Consider the following 27517-nt stretch of genomic DNA (forward strand, 5'->3'; position numbering starts at 1 on the left):
GCTAGGAGAAGTTGTATTTAGCTCACAATAGAGTTACATTCTTCTGAGATGCTATAACAATAGTTATTCTTTGGCATTCATTTTCAATTACAAAGAAGTGAATTCTGTAATTATGAAAGTAAAAAATTGTGCTGGATTTCCAAAGACCTACCTTTATAAATAACACAACATAGCACTCAAGCTCTGTACTTTTGCACTTAATTTATTTTTCCTGCAGCATACATAAATAGTGGCTTCAATTATCAAAATTCAGAAATAAATTGATAGTATCAGCCCTCTAGCAGAAACTTGACATAGTCAAGAGTTTAATAAAGGTGACAGTACTACTGTTTAATTATGGGTAGGATAGTGCCATTATTCTGTGCTGTAAAGCTGATGTAACACTGTGTTTTAACAGCATAAAAATTATTAATATATTGAAATCCATTCATCATGGATTAATTTCACATTAGGCTTTTATTCTCAGTACCTTAGGCTTTTCTTATTTGTATCATTGTTTCAGTGTTTAGTTAATATGTAATACCTAATGCCATCAAAACATACGTTGGTGAAGCTGTGGAAGTTAAAACTAATGTTATAGCCTTCAAGAGGTGTTGGAGAAAGTGGTAAGTCAGACCTTGGGTACCTTTTCCAAGACACATCCAACAACTGTGATCTCAGCCATACAAAGAAAACAAGATGTAGGGAGGTTATCATGGCCATTTTGTGTGTGCCTCCTTAAAAGGGACTCACTAGAACTTTTGGCTACCCTTTAATTATGTTTGTATGTATTTGCATATATGCATAGACAAACAAAAAGAAACAGTTGGGTAAGTAACAACCCTTATTCTTGTCCTTAAGCCCTCTTGAGATTTATGTCCATTTAGAAGCTACAGAGATTCTCAGGAATCTGGAAGTTTTCAGGAACTGGTGTGGTTTTGTTTTTTTTTTTTTTGTCCTTAAGAAAATACTAAATCATGTCTCTTCTAAAAAAAGATTCAACCCCACCCATAAAGCAAATTCCTGTAAAATAAATCAGTGAGGAGATTGCCAATTGCTTTCTCATATCTCTCCCTAAAAAGATTGTATTGTCCCAAGGAAGAGGTGAACAGATTTTAATGGCAGTTGGCTTCAGTTGCTTTCTATTGTAGCTGTAACAGCTATAATATGGCTATTTAAAGATAAACTGGAATTCTGCATGTAACTCTTCGAGGAAACAAAATGTGCTTATTTTCCTGGTCTAGCAGAGAGGAACCCATGCTGCTTCTAAGTCCATCATTGTCAAAGATGACAGTGTCATGAGGACGATGGGTAAGCTGCACATTTATGTGAGCTATACATTTATACGACGAGTGTTCATCTGGTGACCTGCTACCAGAGCTTTCCTTCGGCCCTACATGCTTTTCCTGCCCTTCCCAGTACCAGACCGACTCTTCAGACAGGTCTATTCCTTCTCCACTGTCATATTACATTGTGGATGCCTCTAAGGAGGAAACGGAATAAAAAAGCAGAGCGCAGTACCAGTTTCTTGGGTTTTTTTTGCAATGTAATTTGAAATCTGAAAGAACAATCTACATCTTGACGTAGTTGTGAATACTGTTTTGGTTATAATCTATACCCTCATCAGTATACTAAGCATTTAGCTGTGCTTTGAGATTTCTGAGCCTTTAAAAAAGTAGTGGTTTGCGTGCATTACACAGAGTATACTTTAGCATGAACATGAAATGCAGATTCCTGTTTGTATAACCATTTGTAGAGAAACCTTGTTACAACTGTTTTTCATTGAGATTTGGGCAGGTCAGCCAACATTCATGCTTAAGTGGCAAACATCTGTGCTCTGGATAAAACAACTGTCAAAAGATATTACAGTTGTCCAGAAAAGTTCTGTAATATCTTATTTTTACATTTTGCACATAAATTGAACTTACTTTGGGAGAGGAAGGTTTCCTATCCATCTTATAAAACAAAATGAAAAAACCTACCCAAAACTACACTGTGGATACTACTCAGAAAGTTTAGATTAAGCAATGTAATTGTTCTTTTCAATTTGTTAAAAACACAAATAAAAAAACCTTCCATTTTTTCTTACAGAGAAATAAGTTCTAAAAAACTAATCCGTGCTAAATTACGAATCTATTTGTGCTGATGTTTGCATGCTGCAGCTGAAATTACATTGCAACTTGGGCATTCATATATCTAGTATTAAATATTTTAAGTTAGCATGTGATGTATTTTCCCTCTATGAAAATAAAGGAGTAATATCTCCTTACAGGCTATGTCTGTTAGAGGCTTTCTCTGTTACAATAATATTTGGTCTCTATCACAAATCAAGATTTCTGAAAATTTAAATCACAAATTGGTGAAGTGACCTCTCTTTTCTTAGTACTCAGTTTTAATATTTAGAGTTCTGTTTTCCATTATTAAAGCTGCCGTTCCTGAATCAATACCCACTTTTTCATGTGAGCTTGGGAAATACAGGAACTGATGTATGTCTTCTAATAATCTATAAATTTCTACTTGGAATCACACCACCAGTTTCTGGAGAAACATCCCTTACGGCATTTCTTTCTATTAGGGAGCAAATTGAAAAAGCTCATAGCTTTGGGTTGTCCCATAATTACACAGTATCAAGCAAAGAAGCAGACTATAACTATTAAGAATAATGGAATTAAGGAAGTATGTTACTTGCCCAGCTTTCCCAAGCAACCAAAACCTGTTTGCTATTTGTTGTTCTCCCCTGTGGGAAAGTCTTGGTGTGGTAGGTGGAGGACAAAGGTGGAGCTTCCTATAGTTACTGTGATTTAGATATAAATTAGTGTTACCACTGCATGTAAGACCTTCCACTGTCTACTCTAAAAATTTTAACACTGGGTTTTAAAATCATACTTTGCATTGGCTTCATGACAAGTTAATTCCTATTTCAGTTTGTATTAAATATTTGGGGTTTAAATGTGTTTTTATTATGCATATAAATATGAGTTGAAACAAAATAGGGGTCAGCCTTGTGCATCATATAATTCTTTCTAGATACCTTGTCTTGTGTGCTATAAAGAAACTTCTTGGTGGATATAATTCTGAAAGTTTCGGTAACTGGATGTTGTTCCAGAGAAAATTGTTCTCCACTTCCTGCTGGCACCTTTTCAGAGTATCAGAGTATCACCCCACTTGTCTGTAAATATGGCAACCTAAAGCACTTCATTTGTGACATATTTGTGGGACATTCTGAGGTATGTTTTTCAGAACTCGCTTATTGTTGGTTGTTCTCGCCAAGCCACAGCTAATAGTGGAAGAAAAATAGTTGGATTTAAGTTGTGTGAGATTATTTTTTTTTTTAATTCAGAGAGTATGATAGTGTAGATGGAATAAATCAGCCCAAGCAGCTCCCACATTACATCAGCAACCCTTATTTTCTTGTGTGGTAATGGCAATGCACCAGTTCTACTCAATTATGGAACAGTGTTGGATTTTTTTTTTTTTTGCTTCCTTAAGCAGAATTTAGTCTCCTTTCATGTAAGGAATCTATTTCAGTAGCTGGGCTTGACTTGGGTCCTGAGAAACCCCCTGGCTGTTGATAGACTCCTGTTAATTAAAGGTTCCTGTGACATGAAGGGACAGCCTTTCTTGATTCCAGAAGCACTTAGCTGATACTTTCAGTTTACTTCACTGATTTGACTTGAGATACTGTGGATTTTGCTTTGCTTGTTTGGGTTTTGGGTTTATTTTGTGAAGATCCAAGACCTACAACTGTGTATCATCTACTAGGCTTGCTAAGAGATTCGGAAATAAACCAGACTGAAGCAGTGTGCTGAGCCAAAGGGAGAATAAGTGCTTTGGTCCTGGGACATGACATGAGATCAGCTGTTAATTTCAAGAAAGCTGGTTCTGTATCTCAAGAATCTTGATAATTCAGCAACACAAAAATGATCTCATCCTTAGAGCTAAGGTGAGTCTTTGTGCCGAACTGCAAAGCTATCTCAGGTACCAGCCGCCTAACTTGATTTCAATGGTATGGGCACTCCCAAAGATATATTTGCTGTGCCATCATATGAGAAACTATTATGGAAAAGTGGAAAGGAAAGCTCAGCGCTTTTCTGGGAGAAAGGGCTATGATCAGACAAAGATCTCATTAAGTTTGCTTTGCCATCTTCACTGTGATAAGGTCTACTACCTACCATAAGCATAGGCATTTGGCTTTGGCTAAGTAAGACAATACATTTAAACTTACAGTTCCAGTATCCTATGACATGGCAATCTACAGTTTACCCCAAAGCTAGAACTGGGGAACTCAGACTTCCCACCTCATTTCTGATTACCAAAGCGAACACTGACGAAGAGTACAACCTCCTACAGGAAAAAAGGATTTATGTTGTTACTTAGTTGACTGGCTGTTCTCTATCTATCCATCTTGCTTCTCAGTTAGTGGTCTATTCCATACTTCATGTATTCTTGAGTAAAATTGCTCTTTACTGCAGAATGGAGAAGAATCATCACCAGAGAATACAGTCAATCTGAGCCTGTGGTGTTTGGCTTTCATCTGCATTTTTAGGGTGCTGGAGTGGGTATTTCTGAGAGACAGCCAGAAGTCATGGTCAGAATGAACATTTGTGTCGTGTTGCGCACAGAGAAAGCTCCTGTAAAACTGGGAGTAAGAACTCTAGAAGCAACTGCACTGAATCAGTTTTCTCAGGAGGTATTTCAAGCCTTCCATCTATTCAGTAAAGATTCAGCTCATCTGTAGAATCTATGTATGCATAACTTGTTAGTAGTGCCAATATGCATCTGATTTCCACAGAATGCGACATATCATCATTTGCCAGTCTTTTTACCTGTTAGTGTAGTCCACATGGTTTTTATTCTCCTTTTTTTGCCTTCAAGGAGACCAACTTAATGGATTTTCACGAAGAATCATTTAGGATGAAATGGAGTGGTTGTGTTACGGGAGCAATGCCACAACCTTTTGCTGGCACCTCCCTAACTTCTCTCCACAGGACATATTTTCAAAGCTGTACATGTGCACCTAGTTTCTTCTTGATGCTTGATTAGTTCTGCTAACGTGTTATTACATACCATCTCAGCAGTCTACCAAGCCCTGACTAAGCCAGGGCTTCGGTGTCCCTTATGGTGTCTCTGATGGAATCAAAGGGAGAGCTTCCACAGCACTCTGCTTGTGCCCCCAGCATGGATTTTCCACTTAATTGAGTGGTATGTGCAACAAATGCCAAAATTAATGTTTCTTGCCAAAACAGGGACATGGAACCTCCTGTGATGTGGGTTGTTGACAAGAGCTACAAAAATGTTTTCATTTACATTTGCAGTTGGCTCCTAAGAACATATCCACTGTTAACTACACAGTAGGTTGCTCCTCAGCATCACATCAGGGAAGCTGCTTTTCAAGGTCTGAGGATGACAAACAATGCATTTAATGGCAAGAAAAAACCCACTCACTAACTGCTGTAGGCTCACAGAAAAATGAAAGAACACAAAAGGATGCAAGTCAGAATTGAAAAAACAACTGTTTGCTGTTCTTGCAGAAGAAAATAACGAATAGAAACACTTTATACTAGCTATGAAGAATTCTTCAGTGGGGGTTTCTATCATGTAAGATTGTGTACCTGATAGAAATAAATAGTTTTCCTTAACAACTTCTACCGAGAGAGTAATTAGTAGGGTGATCTGGGCTATACAGTTTGTTTGTATGAGATGAACATTTGTGACCAGCTCAGGCCTGAGACCTCTCAGTGACCTCTCTGGACTGGCAGCCAGAGGGTGGCTGCAGAGTGACAGGAAATGGAGATGATGACCTGGCTGCAAGTGAGGCCTCTTTGGTCACAGCAGAAAACACTTATCTTCAAAACTCAGGGGAATTCTGGAGCACTAAGGCTCTGGGGAGATAACACCTGTTGTAGGCCACACTTTTGTAGTGCTCAGTGAAGGGTGCCACAGCTTTGAACACGGATTCGATATCCACTTGCTGGTCATGGCGAGAAACATCTGGTTGCCTCCTTCACTCATGTTTGTGGAGAAATCTTTATTCTCAGTGAATAGTTCTCCCTCTACCAATCTCCATGAACAAAACCATTTAGAAAGCAAAAGAAGCACTTGAAAACGAACCTTATGATCCAAACAGATCTTTCATCAATATTAAAACATATGGAGAAAAAGCAAGTCCATAAATTCTTTTATTCCTCCTGAATAAGTTCAAGAATAAGTTCAGGAGTGCTCACCATCTACAGCACCAAACAGTAGAAAACATTTTCAATGGGATTAAAACTGCTACAGTATCCACAACACATAACAACCCCAAGTTTATAAAAGACAAAAAGCCTAAAACCCCCAATTATTTAACACGTTATTTGAAATAATGACTTCAGAACACACACCAAATTTGTTTCAGTGCACAACATGAAAATTCACTGTTTATAAAAGAATTGACCCGCTCTAGACATTGGAGTGTAACAGAAAAAAAAACCAAAATCATACTCAGTATTAAAGGGTACTGCCTGGGGTTTTGGGCATTTTTTTTCTGGTATAAAAAGGCTGCTATGTCAGTAAAAGAGTTAATGATAAATATGTGCTTGTTCATACTGGTCCCTAAGAGACAAAGTAGATTTGGTCTTCCATTTTGACTCACTTATTTTCTTACCAGTTTCAACCACTTTAAACTCTGTCTGGCTGAGTTTGGAATCTGGATATCCTGCTATTAATCTCCCTCTATGGCTCACTCATTCAAAACTCAGTTTGACACCCGCTATTGATTTGTGGCTTGACACTGACTCTATTCAAGCTTCTACCTAACATCACCCCACTCTGGTTAACAGTGGTAGTGTTTTGCACTCATACCTCATATCACACTAATGCAATATTTTCTGATAGCTGTATGACTGTCAGAACAAATAACTTCTGACTGCTAAGGGAACCCATCAAACCCCCTTTCTATTCTGAGTGGTTCTTTATATTTAGGATCTTTTTAATACAGATAGGTTTCACTTTAAAAACATAAAATGTAAAAGTGACTTACCTTCACTCAAGTGCACTTTCTGTTGTGTTTTCCAGAAAAAAAAATCTCTTGAGGAAACTCAAATTTATTTATTGCTTTTCAGTGTGAGTTCTTTGCCAATTCTAATCCCAGTCTACACACCAAAATGAGTAAGCTATAGAAGATCCTGACTTGTTGACAAGGCCTGTTTGTTAGCTACCTAAAGAACAAATTATGCTATAGAAGTATCTTAGGTTCTAATATTACTTGGGGCATGTAACCACTAGCTTCCAGGCAAATTAATAAGTAGAGTCCTTTCCTTGAATAGTCCATCATCTAAAAGAAACAGAACATGAAAGACTATGCAACCTGAAAAGGCTAGAGCTTAAATGGCCTGTTCAAGATCATGTAAGAGGCCAGAACCAGCACTGAAAATGAAAGAAGTTCTCCTGGGACTCATTTATAGCCATGCACACAGAACTATACTGCTTTAGACAGATATGATTATATATGGCGTTATGCAAATAAATTTGGTGGTGTAAGGATGACCACATTAGCTCATATGAGTATTTCCAGTCTGAACTGGATGTTTCCAGAAGTGTATGTGCACTTGACTAAGTTAGGTACTTGCACTGTTAGCACTAGCCTACCCTAAAAAATAACAACCCAAACTTACTGAAGAGTGTAGAAACAAGCCTCTACCCCCCCTAATAAATGCGTGGGAACAAATAAGGGTACTTAATGCTCAGCAGATAACACGCTGGCTACACACAGCGTCAGCACAAGGCTCTCTTCTGTGCACTGTATAGGTACACCATGTGTCATGGTCATCTTACAGAGCCAAGCCAGGTGGCTCTTGCAGCAGCCAGCACTGTTCTTGTCCTGGAGACTTCCCTCTTCTGCCTGTTGGGACCCCAGTCCCAAAGTGTGGCAACAATAAACAAAATACTGAGTGTTGAGGCTGAAACAAAGCCCATGGACAGTTCTGAGCTCAATCTGTTAACTTTCTCAGTAAGACTGCAAATAGACTCATATCTCTGCCCTCCTGGAAAGCGGCTTCCTCCTGCTCCCAGGTGCAGACAAGTCGCAATCAGTGATGTTCTCTTTGCAGTACTCACTCAACTGCACCAGGCCTCTCACTGCTGGGAAATTGGCTATTGTGTTGAGCTGTTCAAATGAAATATGGAAACTTCGGAAGTGTAATTAGTTGTGAGGGTATTTTCTGCTCCTTAGTGCACTTTCAGAATAACACACACCCAGTGTGAGGGGTTGTTTCTGCACACATTCAACAATATTTCCCATACTTAAAACTCGTTATATTTTGTAGACTATTTATCTGTCCAGTGTTCTTTTACCTGTCTCCAGAACAACTTTTTGTAGTTTCCAGTGCATACAGATAACACAATGCAGATATACTGCCAGAAGAATGCCACCATGCCAGTGAATCTGTTGGCTAACTAAAACCAGTGTATATTAAAAGCAGTGTCCCTTTGACTCCATCTGTGCATAAGCCTTTTTTAGGTTCGTCATATAATAATTATATTACTTTTGGTGTGGTATCTGTAAATGTAGATATTTCAGTCAGTTTTACGGTAGCACAATTCTCCCTCTAGTGTCCAAACTGTAAATTGCACTTGGTTAACTATCACCTCTCTTAACTGCACAAGGTAAAGCACTAACAGCCAAGGACATAATTTGCAGCAAACCAAATTTTTCTTTCTACTACCTGTACAGAGGGAGTATGTAGATGATTTCCTCAACAAAACAAGCTAGTCATCTGTTCTGAATTCTGAATTCTGTTCTGAATTCTGTTCTGAATTCTGTTCTGAATTCTGGGCGCTCTTAATACCACCCTCTGTTCCCTGAGTATCTCCTAGATTTAAGACAGACAATCCAAAGAAGCAGGGGGTTCACAGCTCCCAGAGGCTCAGGCTTATGGTGCTCTTAGTCAGTCCTGAGAGTGAGCAAGTAGGAAGGAATAGCTCCATGAGATCCTTTTGCACAGTTCAGATAAAGTCTGCCATCACTTGAACTGAGTGGTTAATACTGGAAACTCCTAATCTACTGCTGAGATCTAGAGCAGTGGCCCTATGAAACTCCAGTACAATTGCACTCTGAATGACACCATCTCACACTACACCATGCCTGCAATGAAATAACAGGCATGTTCATTCCTACATAACCCACCAGCTGGTTCCACAAAATATAATCATCTCTACTACTATTTCCTCCTCACGCTGTTCCCTGGTTCACTGTGGAGTCACTCCCACAGGTTGCAATTCCTCATGAACTGCTCCAGTGTGGCTCCTCTCCACGGGGTACTGACCTCCAGGAACAGACTGCTCCAGTGTGGGTCCCCCATGAGGTCGTAGCTCCTGCCAGAAAACCTGCTCCACCGTGGATCTCCATGGGCTGCAGAGGGACAGCTGGCCTCACCACAGTCTGCATCATGGGCTGCAGGGGTATCTCTGCTCTGGTTCCTGGAGCATCTTCTGGTCATCCTCCTTCACTGACCTGGGTGTCTGCTGTTTTTGTTACAGTTTTTTCGCTCTTGCACACGGGACACACACCATGTTTTTTACACTTTCTTAAATACATTCATGCAGAGGCACCGTTTCAGCTGCTGGGCTCAGCTGTGTCCTGCAGTGGGTCAGGAAGGGCTGAGTGGAATGGCTGTGTCTCACATGGGGCAGCCGCAGCCTCTCTTCACAGGGGTGTCCTGCAGCCCCCTGCCAGCATCTGGACATGGACACCCACTACAGCTTTACAGACAGGCAGAGGTAAAATATGGAGTGGAGGGAAAGGTGGTATATTTCACATCAGTTGTTTGATCTAATGAACTCCCATGACCACTGAAGCAACACCTGAAAGCAGTGATTTGGAAATAGTAAATAAGGCAAAAAAGAACACAACAGAAAGAAAAATGTGGTGGATGCACTCGACCCCCTCAGCCAAACAGCAGCAGTTTGGTCCAGGTTTCAGAGGAGGTAAAGGCCTGAGCTGCGGCCACACCAAGAGCTCCTTTTTGGAAACCCACAAGGAAGTAGAATGGCAACCAAACACCAATAAGTTGTGGGCGTAGGGAGTCTCGTGCAGACCTTTCCGACTGTATGCGATTTGACTACGAGTCAACCACTTTATTCTATAAATATGACAGCCTGGGTGAGCCCACTTTGAGCTCTCTCTGCTAAATACGCTGACTGTATGGCAATGGTTTTATTACTCACAGGTCAGTGGATGAACGCAGTTTAAGTTTTATGTCAATCATTTAGCTTACGTAAAAGCATACTAAAGATAATTAATCATCTAGAAGTATAAAGTAGTGTGATTTTTAATATATTCTCTGCTTCATGTCACTTAGTAAGCTGGATTTCCCAAAATCTCAAGCTGTAAAGTTATGCTTATCTGCAAACTACACTGAACACCTGCACGATAAGGTCCAGTTTGCACTTTGCTGGGAGGAACAGAATTGACTGGGGAATAAATAACAACTTCAGTGCTAACATGAAGACACTACAGACATCTGCAAAATGGGGCCTGTTTTGCACTTCACTGAGAAGAAAAAGATTTACTCAGACAAAACAGCACCAGCAAGGCTGTGGACCATAAACAATATCTACAGCTAAACAAAACAAAGGCACATATGCAATTAGTGAAAAAGATCCAATGAGAAGCAAGAAGACCCCAAACCAAAATATTGCTATTGGATTGAATCACAGTATTAAAGGTCTGTAAAGATATAGAAATCTATGGTTTTCTCTGGTTATCTGGACCCCTGTGCAGCTACCCAGCTCGAGCCAGCCCTCCTGCTATTGTACTCCATTAATTACTTTTTTCTTTTAGTTCTGTGAATTCTGTTGCCTGTAAGTTTGCTCTCTGGTTACCAGGACTCGCCTGAAAGTTTGCCTCTGGAGTTCTGGAATACAGACTTGGGAGTGAATGGTTGTCAGGAGAGAAGACTCCTGAAACTTAGCTCTGGGAACAGGTAGAGGCTCCTGGAGAAAAGGTCAGCAGCATTCGGCTTGGCTGATTTCCCCCATGCAGGAAATAACAGAGTGAACCTGCCACCAAACTCTTTTAAGTCACACTTTTCTTTGAGAAATCTAAACATTGTTCTGCAGTAAACAGAACCCTAAATCACTCCCTCACCACATAATGATTAAATAGAGGCACGATGTCAACATTCAGGCAACCTGATCTTGAAATCCACCCTGCCCTGCTGCGGCTTCTGTTGGCACCTGTGAAGATGTGCCTGCCGCACAGCAGGACTGACAAGCTAGCCTGTTCAAAGCCCTGTTATTTCACAAGCAGCTCACCGTGCCTGTAAAGGTACAGAAACACAATGGGGAGGCGGGGCTGAAGCCCAAAAACAGCCGCCTTCCCCCGCCCCGCGGCGCCTTCCTTCCGTCAGCTCGGCGCCGCGGGCACCAGCATTGCGGGCGGGACTACATTTCCCACAGGGCGGCGGGCTCAGGCCGCGCATGCGCGATGTGCCCCCCTTCCTGCCCCTTCCTGCCAGCGGGGGCGGTCGCGGTCGCGCAGTCGGGCGCAGGGTAGCGGAGTGCTATGGCGGGGCAGCTGAGGTTCGACGGGCGGGTGGTGCTGGTGACCGGCGCCGGAGGAGGTGAGCAGCCCCGTCCCGGGTGCGGTGTAGCGGGGATTTACTTCTGCGCAGGAGGCGGCTGCGCCCGTGGCGGGGTTTCCCGCGGGAGGCCGGGCGAGGCGGGCACTTGGCAGCCGCCGCTGCCCGCGGCCCTGACAGGTGCCCCAATGCCCTCCGGTGGCAGCCGAGGACATCCGTGAGAGCTTATTTCGTTAAAAACTTTTTTTCCTTTTTTTTTTTCCTTTTTTTTTTTTTTCTTTTCTCCGGCAGCACAGATAGGTGTTGCGGCGGGTAGAGGGGTCAGCACGCCGGCGGAGGCCGGGCCCGGGGCGTCCCTGTCAGGTGCCGGCTCCGCCCGTCAGGGCCACCGCGACAGCGCCGAGGTTGCGCAGGGGTTGTTGCTGTGTTTCTTGCAGGGCTGTGGAGCCACTGCAGTTTGATTTGAGCCCGGGTGCCCCTGAAAGTTAGCACGTTAGTACAGCCTCCAGATGCGTGCTTTCTTTGCTTTAAATACAGCGGAAGGGTCACACCACTTCAAACCAGACAGTAATGCATGTCCTGCACCGTGTACTGTTTTGTTGTACTAATTCCTTCCAGTTTTGCCTTGGACCTAGCAATGGACGCTTGTAACCTATGTGGTCTGGCACAGTCTTGCTCCAGCCGTGGCTTGGCGTGTACTAGCGATGCTGCAGAAAGCAGCCTCTGACCCGCTGCTGCCTTCCCTGACCCCCTTCTGGGAGGCAGCCTGAAGTCACAGGGGAGAGGGGAGCAGGGAGGTGGACGGGTGGGGAGAAATTCTTCAGCAAAAGGGTTGGCCTGTGCTCTTGCTGGGCCACGGGCCTGGCCTCCCCAGGGGAGGTGGTTCTGCAGTGGAATGCTTGGTTGTGCCAGGAAATGTTTTTGTGTTTGTTGTTGTGATGTGGGATTGATTGATTGTTTGTTGTGGGGTGTTGGTGTTTGCTTTTTTTTTTTTTTTTTTTTTTTTTTCTTCTTCCTCTGAATGCATGCGTTGACCTTTGCCTACTTTGGTACATCTAGCGAAGATGTGAGCTGTGAGTGTGGACAAGAGAGAGGCAAAGTTTGTTGTGATGAGCTGATAAAGCAGGTTGTTCTGCCATCTTCTAAGATGCTACCTCTCCACAGTAAAGTTTTGCTCTTTTTTGTGGAGCTGCATGTAGTCAGAGGAGTCATATTGGGGGGCTAGATTATGTAATGTCTTGCAGAGAGGGGCCAAGAATATGAGATTTTGTGGAAAGTACTGAACAGTCCACTCATATCAGCTGAAGGCAACAAACCTGAGAGTAACTGGGGCCAGATCTTTGTATGGTGCTTTTCAGCTTTTACCAGACCTACATCTATGTGCTTCTCTCTATATAACAAATCTCACTGAACACAATAAAGACACTTCAGCAATAACAAAACTCCTAAAAAGTACTGCATGGACAAAAGTACAGTGCCCTTTGTACTTCTGGAATTAGGCTGCTTGAAAATGGTTTGTTAACAATGAAAACTGTCATTGGATGTGTTCTTTCATGATTTTTTTATAAGTGGTTGATTAAATTTAAGCCAAAATAAAGGGAAGCCCTGTTAACTTCAGAGTAATTCTTGTTTTTCTTTTATTTAGTTTACAGCACTGTAGTTAGACTGTACTGCTAATAGCATTGTTTGTCAGCTTTGATTTTTTTAATTGGATCAGAGCTGAGAATTTATCTTAAACATCTGGATTCCTAATTTGTTTTAAAGTGAGACCTGTTCTCACGTACACAGGCATCTAAAAATACAGCAGTTTCTTTATCAGGTTGGGCAAATCCTTTATGAAGTATTGTTCCTGCCTGTCATGCAGTACTTTCACTGTTTATGCAATACAAGCTAATTCTGTTTGTTTGTTTATTTATGTATTTATTTATTTTAAGATTAGTTTTGATTCTTAAGCATTTAGTCTTTGCTTGTCACTTGAGAATAACAGCACATACAACATGGCCTGGTGTTTGTGCACTTCTCAGTTATGTGGCTTCTCAAAACAAAACACAGAAAGTTTTCTTGGACTCTGGTTATGTCAGACTGTGGATGTAAATGCACCTTGCATGTGATACCACTGCAGACGCTCATAGGAGTCTTAAGGAAAATTCTGATTTGTTGGTGTGAGATTAGTGAGTTTAATAATAGTCTAAACAGTTCTGATTTTTTTTTCACTTTTGATTTTGAGAGCTAGCTTTGAATGTTTTGGTGAGAGGCAAAGAGACACTGTTTCACTCTGAGAATTTTTTTCCAACTTCGATGATCTTTTTATGGTTCAAATCTCAGTTTCTTTTGGAATGGAAAAATAAGATTGTGGTAATTGATTTCAATAACTTTTGATGGGTACAGTGGATAGTATCTCTGCAAATCATCTATTATAACAAATAATTATTGTATAGCACACCTAGAATGCAAGCTAGAGTACAGGTGCTGTAGTCTAGCATTTGTATGTGAGGCAAAAGTGACAGTCTTGTTATGATAAGTAAACTATGAGTGCATCTGGTTAGCTGTGATATTAAGTGGTTCTTTTACATGCAAGTAATAGGAGGGATTTTGTCAGTACATCTTCAGTTACAGTTAAATCTTGTTCAGTTTCTTCTTTAAATCTTAAAAACTGACTTTAACCGGGGAAGTATCTTATTCACTTAGAATGTAATTAATTAACTTGAAAGACACCAAGACATTAAACTTTTTGCCTTGCAAATGTGTTTTTCTATCACAAGCACAAACTCAGCAGCAGACAGCTTTCTGTGATGGTTCTGTTGAGTGCAATACCAAAGAGTAAGTGTGGGAATATTACTTTTTCCCTCCTGACTGGAGGCTTGTCTACAATTTATGTTTACTTTTATGTTTTGAACTTATATGAAATTTTTAACTGCTGGGGGAAATAGAGTTTTACTTTGAAACTTAGAGATGTTTGTGTTGATTTGGTGCATTTTTTTTCATGGAATTCATTTTTGTGTAGCTTTTTCTCTGAATTGTGATCCAGGAGATAAATTGACTCTTTTTTTTTACTTCTATTTTTTTTAACTAGGTTTGGGCAGAGCATATGCTCTGGCTTTTGCGGAAAGAGGAGCTTCAGTAGTTGGTAAGTTTAATGCTAACTAACTTAATCTAGACAATAACCTTTGCCTTTTCATGTGGCTCCCATTCAACAGTCCATGCCCTTTTTGACAGTAACCTTTGTTATTTAATGGTTTTCTGTCTTATCTTTTGCTATTTAAATTTTGCTTCTCAGCTTTATTTTCTTATGAAGCAAGTTGCCACCTTTGTCCAAAGCCTTATCTTTGCTGAAAAGCCAGTTTGAATCAGATTGTTTCATGGACTTGACTTTGATCCATGTACACCAGTCTTTACTGTGAGTTGTGGCCAGTGAGGTTGTTGCCTCGGGTGAATACTGTTCAGAAACTTCTAATATGACTGTTTCAAAATGTGAATATGTATCTTCTAGTACATTCTACCAGGAAACTAACATGGTAGAAGTAGTGCTCAGGAAACACAGAACGTGCTGAACGTGCATTACTGCTTTCTGCAGCACATCACACAGAAGAGCCATCTGATCTCAATGACAATGCCAAATAGCTCTTAGTAAAGGATTTGTGGTAGTTTTGTAATCATTTGGTTGAACCTTCTTCAGGAAATATGTAGTTGTGCAAAATGCTGTATCACAAGCTGATTCCGAAGGTTAAGTTATATTCTTGGGCACTCTCTGGCAGTTGTCACATTTGTCCTCCTCTGAATTAATTTCTGCAAACTGATGAGTTCAAGGTTAAAGGTTTAAACAGATTATGGACAATAACTTGCTCACTGATTTATTTTTTTAATAGCTTTTTTTTCTATAAAAATTCCAATCTTAGTCTACAAAATTTAATTAAAATTGTTTGGCTTTACTTTATTGACTAAATGTGAGGTGTCTGTGTGTAGACAACTTAAAAAAAAAACTAGTTTTTTTTTCTGGTAGTTGCCACCTTTGATATTTACCTTATTTACTAGGAACATTAATACTTCATCTCAAGTTCTTATTTAACAAAAGTTGTGTTACTAAAGCAGCCCAAATTGTATTGATTCTGTGTAGCTAGTGGTGTTCTGACTTTCCAGAACAATCTGAAAGAAAATATATTACATTGCCTGATCATAGCTAATACTCCTTTAACTCATGGCTGTATTACACAATAGCTAAATCAATAAGTTTAGAATTACCTGTCTGTAAGGGAAACTTCTTGTTTTCTTTAGGTAACTGCACCTCACTTCACCACTTCCTATAGTAGTGCTTTGCATTTACCTCTATATGCTTGTATTTATTTTCCTTACTCTTATTCTCTTATGATTCTGACTTCAAAGAATTGAGAACTTACTTGTGTAAGGATTTGAATTTTTTAAATTAAAACAGATATGAGACTCATATCTTGTTTACTTAAAACAATTTCCCTTTTTTTTTTTTTTTTTTAAGTTATGGAAATGAAGGCATATTGTGTAATAACAGTGATCCAATGTTCTACTTGGAGGAATACCAGTGAATCCCAGCATAGGAGCTTTTTCTGTCCACACCCTCATCTCAATGTACAGCCTTCTAGTGAGTTGAGTTGCTGTCGGTGTGGTTAGACTGACCAGTTTGACCTAAGTGGAAATCTCCCTTGTCACCCGAAGGCTGCCTGCTGCCACCTTTTTGTCGCACTTCATCTCTTGTGTGCTTCACATCAGGAAAAGTTAAAAGCAGGAGGAAGGGACTGGATTGTTTTTGTCTTGCAGCCAGTATTATGTCGAGACCTTACTGTTTCTTCCTTTTTAGCCTACCTGAGGGGGGCTCTTCTGTGTTGCTGTTTCAGTTTAGATTAGAGTCATGCTTTTGAAACATCTCTCCTGATTTGTATCTATTTGTATTTTTGTTTGCATTGTGGGATGGTATTGAAGTGCATGAGTGGAATTCCTTTGAAAACCAAACTGGAAGATGCAATTTACCAGTGCACCTCAATTGTTCCAAATGAGTGTTTCATTTGTGGTACCAAACTAAAGCAAGAAATGAGCTCGTTTATATAAACAAACAAACAAACAAAACCTACTGTAGTTGTCATGTTGTCAGCACCATTTCATTCTACATATTTGCTTCTGCTGCTCTGCACTTCTGCTTATAATGCATTCATAGTCTTCGAGGAATTCTTCTCTATGGTTCAGACTGTAACTGTACTCCGTTGCAACTGCTACAGATTTTTTCTGGCTCTTTTCTATTGAGCATATTGAACATTTTCAACTGGAAATTATATGGTGTAAAGCTTGAGGTTAAAATAATGTTGCTTATCAGTTTTTGCTTGTTTGTTTTTAACTATCAGACTTTTGGAGTTATTTTATAATTTCCAAAGCCTAGGGTAACTCTGTTCTTTCTTGTGTACTCATTCTTGCTTCAACCATGTTAGTGCCTGCTCTCAGCCTTAGGTGCTTTGCCGCCTCTGGAAATTTTCCCAAATGCTTAATTAAGCTTTTGTCAGCAAATTACTGTTGAAGTGAAGGATAAACATATATAAGCACGTCTTCTGCAAAGAGTTGTAATGTCTATACAAAAACATTCAGTTAATCTTGTTAAAATGTTTACCACAAAATAGTTCACTCTTCTTTTCCAGGACAGACTAGAAATCCTAGTGCTGTTCCTGACTTGTTTTCTTTTAGTGTCGTGTTAAAGACCTTTGTTGCAGACTGAGCAGTCTGCCCTTGTTACTTGTTCTACTTGGCAATTTTCCCTAATGCCTCACCTGAATTGTTCTAGCTGCATGTTTGAACTTTTAGATATTGATCTATTTAACCTGGAGATTTTGTTTCTTCTGTTTTTTGCATCAGTGTGTTAGTGTACTTGAGCATATCGTAATGTTCTGTTGTAATTCTTCCTGCTTTAGGCTAGGCAGTTTTTGGGTCTGATTTGATTTGTTATTGGCTTTTCTTTGTCTATTATTTACATGGCTCACTTTATCTAGGCTTTGGCATTTTCATTTACTCATTTGAATTTTCTGCAGTGTTCCGACATTTCTCTTGAAGTGCTGCATACAAAGTTGAATAGAGGATTCCAGCTGAGACTTTCTTGATCTGAGTAATAGAGAATGGTGTTGTCATGTGTTCTGCAAGCTATGTTCCTCTTTACGTGGAGAGTTAAAAAAAAAGGCGGGAGGGAGGGGGAGCACAATATGTGTTTATTTCCTTATGTGGTGATACAGCATACTGTTCAGCATACTGTTTAGCATCAAGACCAGCAAGAATATCTTGAGTATTTTGTGGATTTCTCTATGGCTGGCTTCTTGAGGACTTTATGAAAGTTAGAAGGCACAAAGCTGAAGTTCAACTTAGCAGAAGACTATTTAGCAAATAGCAATATTGCATGTAAATCCACAGTAAATTCAGATTTTCTTACAATTTCATTTTGCACCCATTTAAACATCTTACAGTTTTTAAAAATTCTTTGTCCAGATGTAATGTGTGTATGCTTTTTTTTGGGGGGGGGGAGGGGGGTGTTCTTGTGATGAATTTTATGAAACTGTGGGACGTGCAAATACAGCAATGCGGCAAACTGTGGTGATGACACACTGGAGCTACCATTAATGATGCATGTCCCAGTACAGAAAACAGCCTGAAAACAAAGCCACTCTGTCAGGTCGGCCTCTTATCCTGCAGGAGGAGGATCTGAAGCTCCAGAGCAACTCTTCTCCCACTGTCGAGACCACTTCCTCTGTTCCATGGTTAAGGTTACTAGTAAGATTTTAGCTACTCTGTTAAACAGGAACAAAGTATTCCCAGTCTTCTTTAGTGTTCATGCAGCAGCTATAGCAGTTTGACAACAGACCAAAATCAGTCACCTGTGACTGCTATGTAATTTTGTTCTCAATCTCTGAACTACAATAACATGGTTAGAGAGGTAGCCTGGGAAGGGCAAGCAAATTGAATGCATAGTGGAGAGAGAAAAAAAAAAGTTGTTTCCTGTGTTGTTTTAAAAATTGATACTTTATGTTATGCTACTCTTTGAAAAAATAATAATGTGACCTACTGTTCTCTAATTATCTGAGATACTCATCAGGAGTCAGATGCAGCAGGTTTTATTAATACTCCTTACAACTTCCAGTGTGATAATGAGAAAAGGAGAGACAATGAAGTCTGAGTGTTAACAACGAAAAATCCATTTCTTTTTGATGCACAGTGAATGATCTTGGAGGCGATTTCAAGGGATATGGCAAGAGCTCCTCAGCTGCTGACAAAGTTGTCAATGAAATCAGAGCAAAAGGAGGGAAAGCAGTACCCAATTATGGTATGTTCTTTTTCCAGACTAGTTTAATGCTTTATCTGTAGGAATAGTGGACCCGTGGAATGAGAAGTTGACAATGCTTAATAAAGGACTACTGCCAGCTTGCCACTACCATATAAATTGAATAGGTGGAATATAATGTGGAATATGGAGGCAGAGATGCTGAAAACAAGTACATAAAATATTTTTAATTAATACTTATATAGTAATGTGCTTTTCTTTCATATGCTTTCCTAATATCGAGATACAGAGAAACTGTCCATCTGCAGTTGTCAGAGACAAAATGGGAATGGATGATTCTTACTTGTTTTGCTTCTCGTTTTTCTTGCACTGACAAACATTATGCCATTTAGACTTACTGTGTGGGTTTTGCTTTAGGCCACATGCAACTAGTGGCTGAATCTGAATTTATTTTGTATTGGGATTGTATGCAATTAATTTTTGTTATCTCCATTAAATTTGCATTCAATATCCTGGAAGTGCAGTGTATCCAGTTCGTTTTAATTCAAATTTTCTACTTTTTTCTTATAGATTCAGTGGAAGATGGCGAAAAACTTGTGAAGACAGCACTTGAGGCTTTTGGGAGGATAGGTACAGTTGCTTAATTGTTGTACCTTTGTTACAAGTGCAGAGCCATTAAAAACAGAGCAATCAACAACAAGTACATGAAGCACAGTGTGGCAACAGTAGAACTCACCAACCCTTCATGCATTTAGTCAGTGAAACCTAAATCATGGGCTTTCCAGAAGTCTGAATGGGCAACTTTTCTGCCTTTTTCGTACCTTTTAGTATAAATTTAAAGCTCAGTATTCTTGTTTTCCTGCCCTTCAGAATTTTAGTACTTTAGTAATGGTTGACAATTTCTGTCTCAAAGTGCAGAGTTCATAAAGGTTTATAACTAGCTGCATAAAATTAGGATAAATAATGTTGCTGAAGAGTCAGAGATGCTCTGTCATGTTTTGGAAGCTCTTGCTCCAAGATCAAAATGCTTTAACACAAATCAAATAAAAAAGCTTGAGGTATTCTATCCAACAAATAATGTTCCTTTTTGCTATATGATTGCCGCTGTTGGTTGTGAAGTTTATGTGATTTTAACTCAGGGTTAAATGGCTAAAAGTACACATGATCAAAGCCCAAAGGAGTAAAATATTTCACAACAAAATTGTTGATTCAGGTTGCTTCAGTGCCTCTATGACTCTGCGGTTCATTTGGTCTTACTGCAACAAAGTTAGTGGCATAATTGGGAGCACTCTGGAATTCAAAGCAAACTGCAAAACTGTGCAGGATGGCTGCATCCTGCAGGTGTTATGTTCCCAGGTAGCCAGTGCTTCTCAGCTGCATGTCTCTGCCAGGCTTTTTGCTTTTCATTGGCAGGCTGAGACTTGCCTGTACCAAAGTATTTTGTCTTGTCTTAATTATTGTCCAATGATAGAGTTCCACTATTCAGGACAAGGTGCTATAATATAGTAACATGATGTATGTGTGCAGTGTTCTGGTTGTCCATATATACTTTTAGAAATGGGAGAAAAATAGGAACAAACTTGTATTTTATCAATGTATTCACTTAGTTTATTTTCTGTTTTTTGCAGATATTGTTATAAACAATGCTGGGTGAGTACACCTGAAAGTTTTTTCATGTTTGATTGGGGGCTGTCACTTTGTGTAAACAACTGTTCATCTTTTTTTTGTTTCTTTTGTTTTGTTCTGATGACACATTTTAGGATCCTAAGAGACCGTTCATTTGTTCGGATAAGTGATGAAGATTGGGGTGAGTAGATAAACTTTAAAATGTACTTTCTGTGTGAAAGATGAAAGGTACATCCCTTCCATTAGTACAGAGAAGAAGAGGTGAGGAAGGCTGTCTGCCAGATCAAAGAATTACCTTTTGCCCTGAAAGCTTGTGTTCAGCTGCCTTGGGTTCAGCTTGCAAACCAGATCTGTGCTGCAATGCATGGTAGGTGTATGTAGTTCCAGAGGAGAAGGAAGCCTCTAGCTGCAACTCCTCCTTGCTGAGTGGAATACAAAAAAAGAGGTGTATGAAACACACATGATAGTTTTTGTCAGCAGAACATGTTCCTAGTGCCAGTACTGCCTGGCTGAATGCTAAACAGGATAAAAAATGACCAAGAACTAACAACAGAAAGCTGATGTGCCAAGGGACAGAAGAACAGGGGCAACCTTCAGTGAGATGGTAGGTGGTGATAGGTCAGTTGAGCAAACTTCTGCAAAGAAGATCTGGCTTCTGTAGTCCTTGTTTGACTGTGCTTAAGCACAGGAAGTTTGAATGCTTGTGAGTTCTATAGAGGAGAGCCTCATCCAAGAGGCAGAAAAAATGATCAGTGTATGTTCAGGCAGGCATTTAAAAATGAAAATAAAAAAGAAAATAAAATGCCCACCACTTTTTTAGTAACAGTTTGAGAGTGTGCAGGGAGTGGAGTTTTTCTCTTGAAGAAAAGATGTTGTATTTCAAGTTGGGAGATGAAATCCTGGAATTATTAAACTGCCATTAATTTGTTCCTAGATATAATTCATAAAATTCATTTGAGGGGGTCATTCCTGGTCACTCGAGCTGCATGGAATCATATGAAAAATCAGAAATTTGGCAGGTAAAAATTTATTTTTTTTTAATTTTTTTTTGGTGGTGCTTTTTTCAGTAGGCTATAGCAGACTGATGCATGCCCTGACAGTGGAGGAGGAGTTTTGTGTCCTTTTCTTTAACTATCCCTGCAATGAGGAAAAAAACCAAAACAAAACAGTTTAAATGTGTAAGCCATTATTGTTTCAGTTCTGTCCCACTCTGTGCGTCTCCAGCCAAATGTTTAAAGGATTTTTCCATGTCGATGCAAGTATCTGAGACAGGCGCTGTAGAGTTGTAGAAATACCATATCTTTTCATGAGGACTGTTCAGAAATGTTTGCTACATGTATGTTACTGCAAGTCCGAAGGCTTATTCTCCTGCTCTTTCTTATTGAAAGGACAAGTACATGCAGTTCTGCTTGTGGGTCTTGTTTTTTTTTGTTTTGGTTGTTGATTTTGTTTGAGGTTTTTTGCATTTTTTTGTTTGGTTTTGTTTTGTGGGTTTTTTTTTTTTTTAATATATTTTTACTATATTTATTTATTTATTTTCCACTTTGGACAAATGTACTTGTCTCAGAAGCCATCGGAGTGTTCTAATCTATTTTGGTATGTGTTACTGTTAACTAAAAGAGTGCAGTGAATTCAAACCTTTACATTTCTTGTCTTTTGTTGTTTTTTCCTTACCAAAACACTGACATGATTGTACTAATCTTAACAACCATACCCACATGTTGAAAGCTGTGTGAGCTGCTTTGTCTTTCTGTGACCAAACTGACATTCATTCTCATCCAAGTAACTAAACTGTAAGGATAAGGGAAGAGATCAGCAGGCAGAATACATGGCTAAAGTCTAGGAGTTACATCCATTTAGGAAAATGCTTCCCTTGGCTCCTTTTCCGTAATTGCTCAGGTAACAATGGTAGTGAGTGCTTCTGCAATTTATGTATAGGTTTGTGCCATCTGCAAAATACCTGCTTTGTGTAGGTTTTGCAGCTTTTTTCATCTTGATCATGTTGAGTCAGTACTTTTAACACATCTCTCTATTTAGATTAAAAACTGTGGATTATTGTCTGTGAGTCAAATAATAATAAAAATGAAATAGATTTTGATCCCAGCTATGCAGTGCATTTACAGTAGATTGGAACAGATCCTGGTAAGTCATCTTCTAAAAGTGAGGGTGTAGACCCTTTCCTTTTGAATTCCAGTTTATGAGAAGACACGGAGCACAATGTTTTCTTTCATCAAACCAGCTATGAACTGCAGTGGTTTTAGAACTTTCTTGTGAGCAGTCATCTCACAGCAGTAGCGTTAAGGGACAGCAAAGGGAAATACTTTGATATCTTCTTCCTTTATGTGCCTAACACGCATTAGGATTCTTTGAAAGTGAACTCTGTAAGAGTGCGTTTTCACATATTACCAGATAGATATTAAGGTAAAGTAATTTTGAATAAAATAATTTTCTTCTGACCACTGAAGCCGTTAGTTATAAGAATAACGCTACTTAAAGTGCCATTAGAACATGCACACACTTTTCTCTATACTGTACACTGTTATTACAAAATGTCAGTTCTAGTTTTGTAGTATAAATCAAAAAGGCTCACAACTTTTGTTAGTTTTCTGCAACTATGACAATGCTTCACGATTTGTCAGATGTTTTCTATCAGTCAAACACAAAAAAGGCATCTGTTTTTTAGCAAAAACAACAAATAATGTTTTCTTACTTGCATACTAGAGTTTTGTGCAATATGGAGAATAATAATGCCAAAGCTGGAAGATGCTGTTGGGTAGAAATAAACAACTTGAAGAAATAATAAAATTTGTTGGGTTTGTTTGTTTGTTTTTTCTCTCCCCTAAGAATAATTATGACTTCCTCAGCTGCTGGAATATATGGAAACTTTGGTCAGGCAAACTACAGTGCTGCAAAACTTGGCCTTTTGGGTCTTTCAAACACAATTGCAATTGAAGGCCGGAAGTATAACATCCACTGCAACACAATTGCACCCACTGCTGGATCCAGACTGACCCAGACTGTCATGCCACAAGGTGAATCTTTTAAGGTCCACATGTACTGATATTTTTTAGTGAACTTTCTTATCTCTTAGAAAATGCATATCCTTTACACTTCAGACGCTGCTCATTCATTACTCCTGCTGTCTTTTTGTCTCTGAACTGTCAACTTACTTGTTTTATTGTAAGAAATTCTGCAACAAGAATAAGAAGCAATTTTTGTAATTCACAGAAGCCATTTTATGTGGCAAAGCTCTTTGATTGTAGTCTCTTCCAAGATCTTCCTAGGGTAGTGGAAAAGCTTGTTTGTTTCATCAGATGTGGAGTCAAGTATATGCATAAGGTGTTCACACTTGTTATAATACTATCTAATTGCAAAATACCATTTTTTTTGCACATCACACTATTTGTACTTTGTCCCATGATCAGTGGAAGATTATAATGAACTGAACTGCCTAATACGTTGTGCTTTTCTTTATTGCACAGTAGTTAGTCTTGAAATTCTTTAGCAGGTTTTGACAGAGCACTGCATTGGGAGGTCAGTATAAAGAGCAGTGTAGGAGACAGCTGTGTGTAAAGTGTAAATTTAGGATAAACAGAGTGACTAATTACTTTGGCAAATGACCAGATAAAGCAAAAAGAATTGGGAAAAAAAAAAAAGTCTGTGAAAGGAAAGCCTTATAGAATCAGCCTATTTAATTTCCCTCCTGCTCCTCTTTTCCCTAGTGATAACAGAATTCAAAGCCAGGGGAATCATTACATTTTCAAACTGATAGACAAGATATTGAAAAGTAATATATTTTATACAGTTATGCATGGATTGAATGCATGATTTTGTTTGATTAATAAGTTCCGTGTAAAGTACTGTGCCTTAGGTCTAAGTAGTCCAAGTGATCAGGAAATCTAGCACCTCTATACGTTCCAGGTTCCAGGGATTTATTGCTCACAGGAGAGTAAAATGCATTAAGCTTGCACCTGTCAGTTCCTGAAGTGTAAAGTGTTGCTCAGTAGCTGAAATTTCCTGAAGATATTTACACAGAGTGATAAAACCACCCCCTGATTTTCTTTCTGAGTAATTTTAAAATGGGTGAGGTCCTTTGGTCTCCCTGTGAGATAGTAAAAGTTCTGATAATTTATTTCTTACCTCAACTCCATCCTGTCCAGGTTTTCATATACTCTTAGAAGCTATGGACACCAGAACTTTAAAAACGTTGTCATATGTCTTATCAAATTATTTTTTTGTCCTAGTCGTTACTTTCCTGTTCATCTTTAGGTGTCTGCAAGCAACTATGCTTTAGCATTGCCACAGTTGTCTATGTTCAGCTTGTCTCACTTAGTTTTGTTCTTGCTAGAACTCTAAATGCAGTTTACATCTTTTTGCCAGATGACAATGGAAATCCCAAAATACAATTGATATATAAATTTAGCAGGGCTGGTAATTCCCCATATCTCATTTGGAAACATAAGCATCTCCAAATGGGATGTTTCTAAAATATTCAGCAGCTGTAATTCTTTTCATACTGTCTTTTCTTTATAACTGACTAGCAAATTAAAAGGGCAATTGCTCAGGTACATCTCTGTCATGATTATGGCTAGCTGGCTCGTCCTAGTTTCAGGCTACCTGTCAGGGGGAAATTTAGGAAGGTACCTGCCTTTGCAGTCTGCCTGTTATGGTGTTCCCAGTATTTAGACAGTCTTTCATCTATCTGGCTGAGAACCAATGTCACTGGGTTTGGAGGCATACACGTGTCTCATGAGTTGTCTGTATTTAATGAACCTTCAAATGTTTCATTTCATTTGTCCTTTCTTTTCATGCCAGAACACTGTTGGTTATATTCTCCTGGTCTCTGCTGATCATCAGAAAGTGTTAGAATTAGAATGACTTGGTGAAATCTTAGAGTATTTCTATTTCATGATACCTCCCTCCAATTTGCTCTAGATCTGGTTGATGCTTTCAAACCAGAGTATGTTGCTCCTCTAGTTGTTTGGCTTTGCCACGAGAGCTGTGCGGAGAACGGCAGTCTGTTTGAGGTAACTTTTTTGTTTTCTCTGTCTTCCCCCTTCTTCCCTCCCTTTGCTTTTCCCTGAAATCAGTCATTTGCTCTAGCCTGTCCAGCTTTAACCATTCAGTTTCAGCAAAAAGGTTATGTGAGATACTACATACTCAGCACAAACAGAAGACATGTTGACCGTGTTGTGCTGTTTCCATCAGGCAGTAACAACCTTGTCGTATTCTGGTGTGTCCTCAAAATACTGCTGATCTGATTGTTACAATTCTTATTGTTGTACCCTTTGTAAGTTTTAATAGGTACCAAAGCAACTACTTCAAAAGAAGCTTTTGTTTTCTAAGTCATTCAAATGACAAAAGCAGCTTGCAGGAAGGATGAATTACTTAGTTGTGGAATACATTATAGGTATTGTCATCAAACTGCTATCTTACAAATTGCATGGAAGCTGTTCTCTTGTTCTTGGAGTTTTATGTTGCCTATGTTCCAGTGCTTCATTAAACTGTTAAATACAGTCAGCATTGGTTCAGAAGTTTTTATTACGTTGAGTTTGTTCTGAAATACAGTTTTGTTTCCCTAGATTACCAAAACTTTGCTTTGTAACATGCGGTAAGCTGATAATTTTTTTTTCTTGCCAGGTGGGAGCTGGATGGATTGGAAAATGTAAGTACTTTATGTTGCATTGTTGTTTGTTTTTTTTTTTTTTAATTGACAACAAAAGCGTGCAAATCATCTTTGCAGTTAACTTCTGCTCAAGACATTTTGTATAGGGAGAGATTAGTCTAGGGTTCTGAGGAGACTGCTTATTTTAAGTAAAAGTCACAGATTTCACTATGCATGGGGGAAACTTGTAAATTAAGTACGTGCTTTGTTATGCCTTTGAGCTGATTAACAGTCACTGAAAATCTGCCTAAGTGACCTTTACCCTTGGATCCCAAGGGCATAATTGAAGTCTAGAAGAATCTTCATTTTTGGTGCTGAGTATACATTGCTGCCTTTTCTTGAGAATTCAGTTTTTCATGGTATAAAAGTAGCACATGCTGGTAAACAAGCTACTTTTTAATTGCTTTTCACCTTTATAAATACTTCTATAAAAACACTAGTGGTACGCATTAACATGTTGGGGCCATCAGCTGCCTTAATAACCAGTAGCTATGCTAGCTAAGTATTTTCTTCAAGTAACTCCAGTGATTGGCTTAAATATAAATGTAAAGAAAACTTGCAGACAATACTGAGAGTTTATGGGATGAAAAATTTAATTCAGTGTGTGAAATATCTTAGCTTTTTTTCCTAAATATGTTGAACCTAATATCAGCATTCTTTCCCTGAACTGTTCAAGGACTTTTCAGCCTACATGAGTATCACAAGTGGGTTGGAAGTAGGGCCATTAATTCAAGAAGTAGTTCCTCCTTCTTCCAAAATGTTTTGTGTTGTGTTGTGTTGTTGTTGTTGTGGTTTGGTTTTTTGTTTTGTTTTTTTTTTTTTTCTTCCCACTTGATAAAGATTTTGTGCATTTCAGATTAACTGTAAGTGTTCTAGTGGCACTGGAATGGCTTTTCCCAGGTAGTATATTGCAGAGATTAAGCAAATTGGGGCAGCAGTGTAAAACCTCTTGCTGCTCTCCAAAGGGAGTTGAGTTTTACTACATCTGAAGACCTGTGGCTTGTCCTCTCTCATCAGAAGAAAATACCATTTTTCGTCATGATAATGGCTATTGTTGAGGTCCTCAATATGAAACCAGGTTGTTAATGAGGTACCAGTATGGCCTTTTTCATTGTCTATGGCTGATTAAGAGTAAACTGAACATGAGAGATTAAGGATTAGTTGTGATCTAGGAAGTCCTTATCCTTCCAGAACTGATTTCACATTAGCAGTACCCATTTCTTTCAAGTTACAGTATTGAAATACTGTAACTGACCATTTGGAGATGCTGGCTACTGGTATTGACATTTTTCATAGTGATTTTCACATTTTTCCTATAGTTTTCCTAGACTTTCAGAAGATTCCTAACCATTAGTAGCCAAAATCGTATCAGAAGAGAATATCAGTAGATACATTCTAGCTACAATTTTT

General features: G+C 39.1%; 1 protein-coding gene across 1 annotated transcript in view; it reads left to right on the plus strand.

The window, feature by feature from the left end:
- The first annotated feature begins 11471 nt into the window (after positions 1 to 11471).
- Positions 11472 to 27517, plus strand: part of HSD17B4 (hydroxysteroid 17-beta dehydrogenase 4) — a 63225-nt gene continuing 47179 nt past the window's right edge. Inside the window, exons 1-10 of the mRNA XM_082074808.1 lie at positions 11472 to 11579; positions 14611 to 14664; positions 18751 to 18858; positions 19387 to 19446; positions 20445 to 20466; positions 20577 to 20623; positions 21377 to 21461; positions 23287 to 23474; positions 25378 to 25469; positions 26083 to 26107. Coding sequence (XP_081930934.1) covers positions 11522 to 11579; positions 14611 to 14664; positions 18751 to 18858; positions 19387 to 19446; positions 20445 to 20466; positions 20577 to 20623; positions 21377 to 21461; positions 23287 to 23474; positions 25378 to 25469; positions 26083 to 26107 — 739 coding nt within the window. The 5' untranslated portion in view covers positions 11472 to 11521. The remainder of the gene's footprint in view (positions 11580 to 14610; positions 14665 to 18750; positions 18859 to 19386; positions 19447 to 20444; positions 20467 to 20576; positions 20624 to 21376; positions 21462 to 23286; positions 23475 to 25377; positions 25470 to 26082; positions 26108 to 27517) is intronic.

This window comes from Streptopelia decaocto, assembly GCF_964273445.1.
Source record: "Streptopelia decaocto genome assembly, chromosome: Z".
Classification (NCBI taxonomy): Eukaryota; Metazoa; Chordata; class Aves; order Columbiformes; family Columbidae; genus Streptopelia; species Streptopelia decaocto.